At 43.2% G+C, this 13573-nt stretch overlaps 2 protein-coding genes across 2 annotated transcripts in view; one reads left to right on the forward strand and one right to left on the reverse strand.

The window, feature by feature from the left end:
* Positions 1-5876: 5876 nt before the first annotated feature.
* Positions 5877-7157, reverse strand: TBCC (tubulin folding cofactor C). The gene has a single exon (XM_063328563.1). It carries the CDS (start codon positions 7004-7006, stop codon positions 5996-5998), a length of 1011 nt encoding a protein of 336 aa, XP_063184633.1. The 5' UTR covers positions 7007-7157; the 3' UTR covers positions 5877-5995.
* Positions 7155-13573, forward strand: part of BICRAL (BICRA like chromatin remodeling complex associated protein) — a 47023-nt gene continuing 40604 nt past the window's right edge. The window contains exon 1 of the mRNA XM_063328562.1: positions 7155-7194. The gene's annotated coding sequence lies outside the window, so the exon portion shown is untranslated. The remainder of the gene's footprint in view (positions 7195-13573) is intronic.

The following is a 13573-nucleotide window of genomic DNA, read 5'->3' on the forward strand; positions in this document are numbered from 1 at the left end:
AAGCTTACAAAAGGCTCTCAGAAGTCATTACTGCTGGAAAACATCTCAGCACAACAGACAGAACCTCAAGTAAGTCAGATAAATTAGATCACGATGTGAATGGAAATGCTGAAATTCCACAAGTTGCACAGGTATTATTATTTTTTTTTCTTGCTGTTTGTATCTTTCCTTGTGTGTGATGAAACTGGCTTTTTAGTAGAGTACAGGCTGTGAGATGTCTTGTGCAGGTCCGATGGCTCCAATAGGAGGGCTGCGTAGAAAAAAAGGCCACACTCACTAGAACTGGGGAGAGCCTGATGGAAAGTAAGAGGTAAGGGGGCAGAGCTGAGCAGCAAAAAGATGATGCGTAAAGGAGGTGAAGAAACGTACTTGTCTGCACACAGCTCTGGAATCCAACAAGTCTGCCCTCAGATCCCACTCATACACTGGGAGAAATCTACTTGGAAAGACAGAAGCGGGATGTGTATGAAGGGGGCAGGGAGGAGGTTCGAGTTATATACAGAAAATCTCCTCCCGTTCAAGAATTCCTAGGTATTTTGTAACACCTGAAGCAATTCCAGGTAAAGCCACTGAGATTTGATCCCTGTCTACATATAGCTATAGCCTAAATAGGAAAAAGTTTTTAAAAAAAAAAAAAAACCAAAACAAAAAACCAAAAAAAAACCCAAACAAAACCCTGCCTAATGTGTATTAAAAAAAAACAACAACTGAGCCCTCAAAAACATAAAGCATAAAAGTGTGTAAGAAATTGTCTTATGCACTTATTTCTTACCTGTTTCTCATGCAAATATTTTGCTAGACCCCACACCAGGATCTATTTAAAGGAAAAAGGGCTGGATAAAGAGAGAATGCAAATAACTCCCTTTTGTTCCTGGTATTCAGAGAAGCAGGTGCAGATAGAGGGAAATGCCTGGGCTTCAGCGGGAACCGAGGGGGGCTGGCCCCTCTTGAGATGGACCTCCAGGTGCGATGGTGGCCTCACTGGAAGCAGCAGCAAAGCTCTTGGCTGCCTCTCTGGAGGCAAGCTTTAGTCCGTGCTGCCTCTCACAGCCTCAACAAATGCTAACACTCAAAGCTCTGCGTGGAGCTGAAGAATTGTCTCCGTTCTCTTCCGAGGGTTCACAGTTGTCTATTTTTGCATAGAACTATTTTATTTCATTCACAGACACATATGAGCTTTAAAAGGTTGAGTTACAGCGCTGTGGTGAGCTGAGGAAGTTGCACTGGCTTTAAAGATTCTGGTAAGGCTGGAGGAGGGCTATCCAACCAGGCTGTCTTTCAAAAATGTTTAAACCAAGAACATGCTCTTATGACTTCCTACGGAAAATGGTTCCATACCTCAATGCCCCATACTGTTTAGAAACTCTCTGCCTTTCTGCCAGCGGGCCCTCCCTTGAGTGCCAATTTGCACCTAGTTTATGGTGCTGATGTTTCTGTTACCCTCTGTTACCATAAGGTCTTCATAACCATGTCCTTGGCAGGTGTTTGTTTTTCAGCCCCTTCTGATGCCTAGCAAAATTAATTTCTTTAGGATATGTGCTGTGAAAGAAGTTCCTCAGTTATTCTGGTGGCAATGAAATGCATACCAGAGCTGAAGTTCTTGAGGAGACTTTGCTTCAGCCTTGCCCTGTGCAGGTTATGTGAATCTGGCCAACATGTGGGTCATGCTGACAAACCTCTGTGGATGGAGGCAAATTGGTGCTGGTGCTGCTACTGCTTCATCCCCCGGCCAGCCCTGGTGCCACTGAGGGAACACCGTCAGTCTCGGTGCTGGCTCCTGGTACTCCCCCTTCCCAACTGGTTGGGGAATTACTGGCCCTGAACATGCTCATTCAACGGGCTCCTTGAACCGTCTTCTCCCTTGCATCATGTTTTCAGTCCTCCATCTTGCTACTAGGCGAGGTAGCTTGAAACCAGCTATTTTTCACAGCAGTTCTGGCCGTTCCTGCCCTCCCCGTAGCAGGATGGTGAGCCTGGTTTTTCCTGCTATACCCATGCAACAGGAAACCCGCTCAGCGCACGGGCTTGCACAGAGCCTCCCCAACGAGTCGCCTCTTCCCCAGTGGTTCTCCAGGAAAGGTTGGACAGAAGGCAATCCTGGCTCCCGGCCTGGAAGAGGCTGCCAGGCGTTTTCTTCATGTTAGCATTGCTTCTCACTCCGAGGGAAGAAACCGAGCATGTGCCGCCCTCCTTTCTCCAAGCTGCGATTAGCGGAGAGACAAAGCGGCTCTGCCCAGGCTGGCATTGCAAGTCTCCTTGACCCAGGAGAACGGAGACAGCCTGGCACGTTTCCTCAAACTGCTGCACAAACTATGCCCAACCTTCCCTCTGAATATTTCTTCGTCACAAGCTTCAGAAGGGGAATTTGGGAGCCCAGCCACTTGCCACTGGCAGCTCAGAGCACGTCCTGACACACGCCGTACTCTCTTGGAAGTAGCTTTGAAGAAGCTTTGCTTCGGTGTGATGTACGAGATGCTTCATCATCAAGTCATCTAGAGACAAGATAGCACAGAATTCCTCACCTGTTGGAACCCAACGCTCTCAGTAAAACTATTTCACCACTTCCACGCTTAAGATATGTTTTTGATCTCTTGAACAAACAGCTTAAGGCTCACCTGCAGACAGGAAGCAATTTTTCTGATGCCTTGTGAGCTGAGGCAAAAGGTAAACAAATATGATGAAGCCACAAATACTGTGGACTAGACTTGTAGCCTTCCTGTGTTTAGTGTTTACTCTGTAAGTAGTTCCAATGAAATGATCTAGATAACTCCATAGTCTAGACCTGCCAAAGTATCCCCAACATCTTATTTCCGCAACATTCAGTATGTGTCAAATAATTTTTTTTTTTTCCCGAGATAATAGGTGCTAAGAAAATGGCTTAAGGAATAGCTAAGAAATTTTAAATACAGATCATATACATCTAACTATTCTATAAAACACTTACATATGTATATACTCACGCCTACCACGCTTTTACATAGTTTTGTAAAAATGTAATAAGAACATAATTCTCAATAACATCTGAGTTCTCACTTTCCACTAGATTTGACTGGAAAATGGATTCTCAAATGACTAACTGTACTTTTGGGGCATCAGCTAATATTCTCTTACTCACGTGGGATTTTACTTTTTTCTCCCCTCCAGGAGCCGTCTGCGCTGGTCTTGTCAGGAGCAAGTGTTCTGGGACACACGGCTGACAGCCTGCTAGTGCTTAGACCAATTGTGACTTCCTTTTCCATATGTATTTTTAATAAAAAAATAAGTGTTTCTTAAATAAGTAATTAGATAGAAATGCTTAGGTGTTTCTCTTCCAGACCTAAGTTGCAATTTCTATACTGATAGAGCCTACAAATATGCTACCAAACCTTTTCTAGCCCATAACTCGTGGTCACATACTACATTACTATTAACATAACATACTTCTCTTTCAAAATAGTTTTGAATTTCTCCTAGCATGGTTCTACATTAGTAACTTACTTAACATTTTAAAAAAGGTGCATGGAAACACATGCAACTGTGTGTGTGTGTATATATATGTCCATATTTAGAGCTATAAATCCCATATAAGTATTTGCCTAACCAACTTTTTCAGACTTGCTGTTCTCAAATTGAGTTTTCTTGTTCTGTCTCATCCGTGAGATCAAGATCCAGTTGTCTGTTTTGTATCACAAAGGTAATGATGAATCTTTAAGGGAAAGTAATTGTCTGGAATATCTTCAGCAGCCTCCTCTGAAGTCATGTTCCTGATGAGTATTATGTAATTTTGGTTTAACAGAAGTTAAGTAGTTGGAGGAAAGAAAACATTAGGAACTGGGATGTCAGTAACTGACCTCTGAAAAATGTCACTGAGGAAGCATTTTCACACTGAAATTGAAGTCTAAATTTCCTTGTTTTGACCGATACTCTGTTTATTCAGGCAATACTGCATGCTATGGGGCACCAGCTGACACAGGAATGCACTTACATACCAGTCTGAAGTGTATTGAGAAGCGCACACCTCTGATACCTGCTACAGCTGAGCAGCAGTCTCTCCATTTCTAGATTTGGCAGTGTCCATCACCATTATAAGTAAATGCTCACAGCTTTTGGCTAGCAGAACAAAGGCACTTCTGGAGTTCTTACAGGCTGAACAATTTGCAGTTCCAGGACTAGAGGACGCTAAGGGGATTGTCACTACCAAGATATATGGGGAAGAAAGATTAACTACAAAATCAGGTTCTGTACTAAGATGGATGTGTTAAAAAAGAGTTATTTGAGAGCCTCATCTGATCACATCCCTTTAACAACAGATATTAAAAATTCTGTACATTAAAGCAAGACTAAGGGTGTTTTCTTTAAATCATTTTATGATGCTGTTAATGCAAAGGAGAATCATTAGGAAAGGGACAACTGAAACAATTCAAAGTATTTGAAATGCAAAATCCAATTCATCCAGAAAGTATACATTAACATAAGTAAACAATATATAAAATGAAGAATATACAAAAATTTCCTTCCCTCCTCCCCCTTTTAAATTAAATATGCTGAGAACAACTTAGGTAAAAAGTTTCTCCGCTCAAAACCAGTCAAGTACTCAAGTGAAGTTTCAAGTACTTCTCATAGCGATGATGCAGTTTTTGATGCTTCAGCTAGTATTAATTTTCTGTTAGAGGCACATATATGATGGTAGGGCAGCAAAAATATTTTGCCATTTTTAAAATACAACTCTAAGCTGATTCTTAGGCAAGATAAACAATGTCACAAGTTAAGGAGTGGGTTTGGAAACCTAGAATTACTGTGTATACTTTATGTATGGGTAGTGGTCACCACCACTAACGAGGCATTGTATTCCATAATGCTGCTTTTTCTTTTTTTTTATTTAGCAGGAATGAAGAAGTGGGACTTAAGGTACTGTGCACCTAATGCAAGAAATTTTGGAGCTGGAATATAGCATCTCATCTTTCCATTTTACTGACTCCCTCTGTCAACGCTGCACTTAGGCAGCAGCAGGGTTCTGTAAGTTAAGGCTGCAGCACCATGAAGCCTGTTGTCTGGTAGAGAGACACAACAACTAGTAGGACATACCTGAACACCTCTCCCCTTAATTTTCAGACTGCAGTAGAGCAGTTTACCTAGCTTCTCTAACGTTATTCAGTGCTTTTTGTATGCCCCCCAAAAGTACACTCAAGGCACTCATTTTATCCATCTCAGGTTAAAACTGTTTACAGAAGGAGCACCCTTTCATGTAATATTTTCAGATTCTGACAGTTTCATATTTATCTAGGTTTGTTAATGTCAAACACTCATAATATACTAGGAGAGCATTAAATGTTCATTAGGAGACTTTTTTCCTTTAGACTTATCTCACTCAAAGTAACAGCCTAAATAAAGACAACTCACAGATTTCACCCATATCAACAGAACCTGGCTCATAATTATAATCATAGCCTAGGATTCCTCTCAGTCTGCTCCACTGTTTAGTTACAAACTCCTCTAAATTAACCTTTTGTCCCCATTACCTCACAAAAGCCCTCTCCCATACTCGCCAAAAGACATAGTGTACTGTCATCTGCAGCTTGAGAACCACAAAAATATGAAAAATTTAGTATTTGATCTTTCCATTCCAGTACAGCTTGTACTACTTGCCGCTAATTCAGATTTTGCCTGGGTGAGTGAAACCAGAACAACAGCTCTTAATAGAGGCTTACTGCTGTTTGTGTATAGGTGCCCCGTGCCCCACCTTACGTGAAAAAAAAAAATGTCAGCAATGAGGTACTGCAGTAGCTGGTAAATTCCACAGTGATACATAAAGATTATAGCAGCAACTTGTGTAAGAAGAGTAAACTACATTTGACTGGTATTCTCCAATTTAAAAAAAATCCAGTCATACAATATAATTCACAATTTAAATACCGAATAGAATCATTTAATGGCATATCAGGGATGAAGTCCCACAGTTTATGAATCAATGCGTTTACACCAGGATTTCTTGCTCCGCACCGAGCTGCCTCTGCAGTCAGTCCCAGCAGCTGATTCTTTCCTGCTCGGGGATCAGGCTCCAGTTGGGCGAAGGCTTGTCAGTCGCCAGCCAGTCAAAGTCATCCACCAGCTTCCAGTTGTTTCTGTTTCTGTCCAGCCCAGAAGACTCGAAGTCTCTCTCCATACCAGGGTAGCTCCAGGTGTAGGGGGCGAAGGAGACCTTCGTGCAGCCCTCGATGACCGCCCGGCTGGTCACCTGCACGTAGAAGCGGCTGTCGCGGGTGCGATGGGTGCGGAGCTGCTGGCAGGCCAGCACCAGCAGGCAGTCGCTGCAGCCATCCACCAGCACGGAGGTGGACACGGGCCCGCAGAGGACGGTGCAGCCCCGGCAGTCCCGCACCCGCAGCGTGTTGGCGTTGCCGCGGAGCCGCACCCGGCAGCCGCGCAGCTCGGAGAGGACCACGTCGCGCTGCAGCAGCTCAGCGGGGCCCAGCTCCAGCTCCTCGTCCTCGGCGCGGCTGAACCCGCACAGCGGCGGCCCGCCCGCCTCCCCTTCGGCGGGGCCGGGGCCCGGCGTGGCGGCGGCGGCAGCGGGCCGGGCGGGCTCGGCGGGGCGCGGTTCGCTGCCCGGCGGCGCTTCTTTCTTGAGGGCCCGGAAGGCGAATTTCTTCTTGGGCTGCAACTGCTGGCGCCGGGCCGCCAGGTCCCCCTGGAGCCGGGCCACGGCCTCCTGCCCCTGCCGCACCTCGTAAGGCGCCAGGAACCGCACGCTCTCGGTCAGGAGCTTCTGCAGCCCTTGCAGGCGGGCGGCCGCCTCCTCCAGCGACCCCACCGTCAGCAGCGCCTCCACGGCCTCCCGCTCCCGGGAGAAGGCGGCCACGAAGAACTCGCTCTGCTCCTCCTTAACCACCTGCGCCTCCTTCTTCTGCCGCTGCCGCTCCACGCCCTGCTGCCGCTCCGCTTCCCGGCGCTGCAGCCGCTCCGGCAGCACCACTGCGGCGGCGGCCTCAGGCTGCGGGGGAGCCACGAAGGCGGCCGGCACCTCCATCTTGCCTCCTCACCTCCCCTCCGGTCACTAAGCGGCCCGCCGATTGGCTGCCGGCAGCCCCGCTTGCGTCACCGCCGCCGATTGGCCGGCTGGGGGAGGAGGGGGTGTCTCCCGGCGGGAGGGGAGGAGGGCCGGAGGGAGGGGTCTCCTGTGGTTTTAAAGGGGCCGGCGCCTCGCTGCGGGATGGGGTGAGTGCTGGCGGCGGGGGCCGCGCTCCGCGGGGCGCCTCAGCCCGCGTCCCAAATTAGCAGCCGGGCTATAAATAACCTCCCCCCGCCCTTCCCCTCCTCTGCGCGCGCAAGTGCCCGCTCCTTCCCACCCTTCTCCTGCGTTCCCCCACCCTTCTCCTTCCCCCGCTCCTTCTTCCCCTCCCAGGCCGCGCCTGCCACTGGTAGCCTGGTGGCGGCCGTTGGACTCGTTGGCTCTTGTCGTAGGGGCGGCCCCGGCTGCCGGCACCCCGCGGCCCTTCCTGAGGGCGGCAGAGCAGGGTCGGTGGGTCTTCTCCCCATCTCAGGGGAGGGCGGCTCCGTAGGGGGGACCTGGGCGGGGCGGCCGAGGGCCGCCGCCTCAGCCGCTCTCCACCTGCCGTTAGAAGCAGAAGTCGGGCGGCGCGGGCAGCTCGGGCCCGGGATGAGGCGGGCCTGGGTGTCTGGTGGGCGTCGGGCTGTGCCCGCTGGTGGCGTTGCCCGGGCGGGCCCGAGCCGCGGGGCTGGGGCCGGCTGGACGCTTCACAGGGCCGGGGGCTGCCGGGGCGGGGGGGGGGTCTGAAAGCTCAATGTTTTATTAAACCTTCCCTACTGTTTCCTCTTCTGCACTGAAGCAGTTATGAAAAAGGCTGTTAATGCTTGCAGGTGACTGCAAAGGTGCTGCCTATTCGATTTCTTGAGTGTGGTGTTCCGGAAGAGTTCAGTTCTTGAGGGAAAAGGCAAGCGTGGTGCCTGTAGGTTACTTGCCTTTGAAGGAAGGCTGTGTGAGAAACCCACAGAGGCCTATGTGGAAACGTGGCAAGGAAGATATTTTTTACGTGTTTAAGTTTTATAAAATTGTGAGATGTGTTTTAAGTTAATTTGCAGCAGGAACCAGAAACGTAGTACACCTGGCTACAAAGTAGAAAAGTCACCATAGTTGTGATGTATTCTTTTGAGAACTGCTCTTCTTATTTGCTGGAATGTTAATTTTTGCAAAGAAAGTTAACACAAAGCACTCTTACAGAAACATATGAAAATAAATTTATCTCCTGCCCAGTTCTAGAAATATCATCTTTCCCTTGGTGTTTTAAAGTTCCCTATGATAAGTTAACAGGTGATCTAAAACTATCCATTGAAACAAAAAGGTACTAAACCCAAAGAAGATATTCCGATATAGATAGTAGATATTCTGGAATAGATAAATCCTCTATTACAGGCTGGCATGGGTTTTTTGTTGAATGTTCCTGTTTGGAAGTACAGATTGTTATGCTACTTATGGTTAGCATTTGAAAGTAGCCATTGCTTTCTGTTTCTTGAGAAATATGGTTGAATTTCTGTGTTAGACGTGATAGAACATCATTAGAGGGTAGAGTGTACCTGAACCTTGTATGTGATAATGTCAGCCCAGTTAGGATGACAGAAGAAAGGCAGTGAAATGCCTTTAATCCTTTTAATGTACAAAGGACTTCACTAAAATAGAGACCGTTCGTTCCTTATCATGGTTACAATATAAAGTTGGGGGATTTCATGGGATTGTTGTATAACAGTAGGACTCCAGAACAGGTTGGATGGGGGGGCAGCAGAATCGGTAACATTGTGGTTAATGCATTACAGCTCTTAACTGTCACAACACTGCACTGTTAATGTGTCCAGAGTTTTGTTTCTGAAAATTTAGATTTTGAGTCTTAAAAACTAAAACCTCTTACCTTGTAGAAAGGGAGAATGTTCAATCATGAAAAAGGAAGAATATTTTGAATTATTCTCACTTGATTTTTATTTTTTTTCCTATCAATATGTTTAAATGATGCATTTAGTAAGTCTTAGGCATTTTTGCTAATAGTCAAATCCACTCCTGCAATAATGGCAGTATTAGGCAGGAATATGTACAATTAATTAACTGTAAGAAAAAAAATAAATCCTTATTTCCATCTTGTTTCACAAGAAAGATGTGTAAGTTTCATTTTACATAGCATGCTTTTTTTACCTTATGCTCCCGTGAGTGTAGGTAATACACATGGTAACAGTGATGTAAGTGCTTATCCTGTATGTGAGAATATAGACAGAAAAAGGCTTTTGCTGTTTTTCAGTATGTACAAATGTTACTGGAGTATGACTTTGGTATTGTTACAGAGATGTGATCCAGTAGATGAACTGCAGTGGATAAAACAACTTTATATATGAAAAGATTACAAGAAAACACTAGCGTACACAGCTCAAAATAAATGTTAAGTATTTTATGCTGCAGTATAACGATTACTTTTTATTACATTTGGGTACTTAGAAAGCTGGTATTCTAAATTGTTTTTTTTTATAGAGGTGATTGGAGGTTTAAATTAATGAGGACCAAATACACTTGTGAGTAAAAGCTTCTGGGAGAGACTGGAATCTTTTCACCTTGCTAATGTGCACAAATGATTTTTGGGTTAGAAGCAAAATAACACCAGATACAAGAAGGTGAAGTGTATGATCATAATGAAAAATTAAAAAGGGAGCAGTAAAATTCTTCTAACCATCTCATCTTGATGTTCCAAATTTACTTTCCACACTTACAATTTGAGGTTTTGGTATAAGTGATATTGGTGTGTTTTGGTTTTTTTTTTGTGGTAATACAAAGACTGACAATTTGCTTCCTGACTTTGGCAGCCACTTTTATGTTTTACGGCTGCTTTGTGTGCTCCATTATAAGCGGTAGAGTACAGAAGATTTACAGTTACCCAAACAGTAACCACCTGAATAAAATGTAAGCCTTCTGGCTCAGGCTTGTACTCATTTTGGTAAGCTTTAACAAGCAGTTTTAGCTGTTTGAGGATATTAGATAAGAGTAAGGTACATAGTTCTGTCTGTGTTATAATTTTTTCGTACTTTTTTTTTCCCCTGGATGTGCTTTAGTTCCTCTTTGGTTTGAAAGCAGACAGTGATCATTTCAGTAAGACCTTTTGCTGTTGCTTGGACACTGTTACTTGTTTTATGTGAAGCTGTAGGTTGCACATGCTTACTTGGATCTAGTGCTGTGAAACTCCAAAATTTAAGCTCCGTTATGCATGCTTCCAGGTTTCAATCTGTATCACGTAGTTATATCTCTTGCATGCTATCTGAATGAAATATTTTGTACTGATTTAAACTAGCTGTACAGCATGACCTCATAGCCTTTTGGAGTGAGATGTATTGCACAGTTCAGGTGAAGGTTCAAGATCCTGTCTTACACTGTCATGTTAAGAGGAACGGGGAGTAAAAGCGAGATCCACAGAGGCAACTGGGTGTCTGGCCTCATAGTAATGGATTTTTAAACCTGAGGTTCCTGAGCTTGTGAAAATCAAGAACCTCATAGTTGTGGCGTCACCTCAAGATGTAGATTTGCACGCTCTCAAGCAAAGGAAGGAAGTAAATACAGTTATTCCTTATCATCAATATGTATTCCCAATGCTGACGTTTTTTATTCCAAGGGGTGTAATGCGTGTGCATTGCACTGCCACACGCAAAAAATGCTATTTTGTCTTTTAGCTGTGTTTTCAAGAAAAGCAGCGGCCCCTATGTCTTGCATGGAGCTCTTATCTGATAGATGTGATCTCTGCCTGTTAGATTGAGTTTCTCCAGAAGAGATTAGCAGATGAACGTAATTACTTCTGGCTACAAAGTAGGTACTTCAGTGGCTTGTGGAACCATCCTGTTCTACTGACGGTTTTAGTAAGGGCCTTTTGAACTCCTCTGGCACTGTGATCAGGCGTTAAAGATGTAAGATATATTATGATTTACTTAAGATACTGTTGACTGTACAGTTTTCACAGTGGTGCAGGGCTTCAGTAAAAGCGACTGTCTAGTCACTCTGTATCTCAGTGTTCTTCTCTTGGAAAAAAATAACAAATTCCATTAACATTACGTTTGGCATACTGATTGCTTTTATAAAAGCTTTTGTTTGGACTAAAATGTTGTGCTTTATATATTTGGCCATATGGAAAGGCAAGACAATGTAAAATATGTGTGTTTTTAAATCACTAATTGGAGAGTTAGAGCTAAAACTATAAAACTTACTTGGTGCATCTTAATTGCTGTGAGTAATGCAAGAGCTTTGAAATGCAATCCTTGGGAATGCTTAAGATACTAATTATATTCTGACCAGTCAAGGTGCACTTGTTCTGAAATGACTCTGAGCTGGTCCCTTCCAAGAACCTGGTAGTCCCAATGCCAAAGGTGGAGAAATAAATTCCTTTCTATGAAAATGAGTTATCGTCCAAAACCAGGAACAGACTTCAAAGCATAACATCTTAGGACAAGAGGCACTTCAAGATTTACAAAGCATGGCCTGAATACCCAAAACACAAAAGCTCAAGAGCAGAAGAGCACTTAGGTTTGGTCCAGACCTAGCTGCTAACTGGTATTTAGAATCATAACTTGCTAATTGACATTAGTTAAATTCTGAAGACCAAGTATGTGAACTACAGATGCTGTCTTATGGACTCTCCCTTTGAGGTTATTCTATTAGTTCTGAAGTTCCTCAGAGATTTTTCTCAGTGCGTCACTTCAGATTTGAGACGCTTTTACATTTATTTTTTAAATTTTAAGGCATTTCAGAAAACTATGTGTGGCTATTGGACTAGCCAGTTCAATGGACTGCCTAGGTTCAATAGTATATCAAAGTTTTCAATTTTGGAATTGTGACTCTTAATTGCAAACATATTCCATTTATTTTTCTGAATAATTTAAATAGAATTAACTCGAAGACATTGTGTCCAAGTTTACTGATTTTCTGTTAGTCTTCCTGTAGTATATTCATTAGTTAACAAAACTAAACTTGTATGCTTTTTGCCTTTTATTCATCTTATGAAAAAATCTGTCAGCTATCATTTTGAAGGAGGACTGCCGCCTCCTATTATTAGCATTTCTTCTTCAGTCTAAATCTGTGAGAATAAATTCTATTCATATCGATATACTTTCTAGCGATAATATTAAGACTTATCTTACAGCAATCTTTATTCATATTCATATCTTGATAAGATTATCAAATCTTATCCAGTTGGTTTCTAGTAGGGTCTCAGAAATACCCAAGTGAAACCATTCTTTCACAAAAGTTGTGACTTAGATGGTGCTTTATTCATAATGTCCTTTCTGTTACTCCATTTTGTTTTGTCCTAATACAAGTATAGCTTAGCATGTTTGTGTTTCTTTCCTGAACCTGAATGCTTTTGATATAGTTTACTGTTCCACTGTGTTTCTGTTATCCCTATAATGCCTGGTTCCATGTTTTAGGCCACCGTTTTTTGCTTACGTTCCTTTTATTAATATTTATTTGATTTTTTTTTAACTCATCCACAGCACCTCAGTTGCATTAGGGGTGGCCCTTTTGTTAGCTTAATTGCCTGGGTGCTGTTTTTAATTACCACTACTTTTTTTAAAAAAAACAACAAACACCTTGTGTCCATCTACTCATTAACATACTCGTATGTATTTCTGTATCCTTACTTACCTGATTTTTTTTTTCCTATTCATCTATGCTAACCAAATGAACTATGAATATTATGCAGGCTTCTCCCAATTTCTGCCATCATTTTTAGTTTAAATTTCTTCTATAAATGTTGGCAGTGTTAGTTGTGGAAGATTATTTCTCCACATACCGTAGTAAAGTTCTGTCTCCAGAGGTATTTTTTTTTTCCAATACATTTCAGTGGCTGAATATCTTAAGATTATTCTAAATTGGAAGTGAGAGCCATTAATCTTTCAAACTTAATTTTCCTTTTTAAGGTACTCTAAGCTGAAGAATGTGAGACACTATTTAAATAACATACAGTATGATATAGTTATTCTTGATCTGTTGCAGTAATAATTGTGCAATGTCATTTGTTTCAACGTGAGGTCCAGTCACCACATTTTTCTCTGGTTTTCCTTGACTGTCTTCCATACCTCGGATCCACATCTCAGAGGAGCATAGTTCTCCAAAATCTGTTCGTTGGATTCATCACAGAACAGCTCTGCTGGCCTTCACACAGTCTCCAGTCATAGAAACCTGTCTGTTTTCTGGTATTGGTGTAAGTCTCTTGTTCTGAGGTTCACTCTTAGTTACCTCCTCTTATGACCTATATGCTAACCAATCACCCTTTAAGATATGTATTGGTTAGATAGTCCTGTGTTTGGTATGATGATTGATACTGGAGTCATACAGCTTTATATGTTACACCATGCAATTATGACGCTGGCTTTGTAAGTACTGGTTTGTGTAAGTAAGACATGCTATCAAGCTGAAATTTGTAATGTTTAGGAATTTTTTACTGGTGGGTCATCTAAGTATTGGTGGCAACTACTCAAAATTTGGCAGTTCAAACAGATGAATTTTTCATATTGCATTTATATTCCAAGTTAAAGTCCTTGTCTCCCTTCATGCCAGTTT

Source organism: Chroicocephalus ridibundus, chromosome 3, assembly GCF_963924245.1.
Source record: "Chroicocephalus ridibundus chromosome 3, bChrRid1.1, whole genome shotgun sequence".
In the NCBI taxonomy this organism is placed as follows: Eukaryota; Metazoa; Chordata; class Aves; order Charadriiformes; family Laridae; genus Chroicocephalus; species Chroicocephalus ridibundus.

What these genes read in the sequence shown, in the direction of transcription:
- TBCC (XM_063328563.1), bottom strand. Translation starts at nt 7,006, where the DNA reads ATGGAGGTGCCGGCCGCCTTCGTGGCTCCCCCGCAGCCTGAGGCCGCC.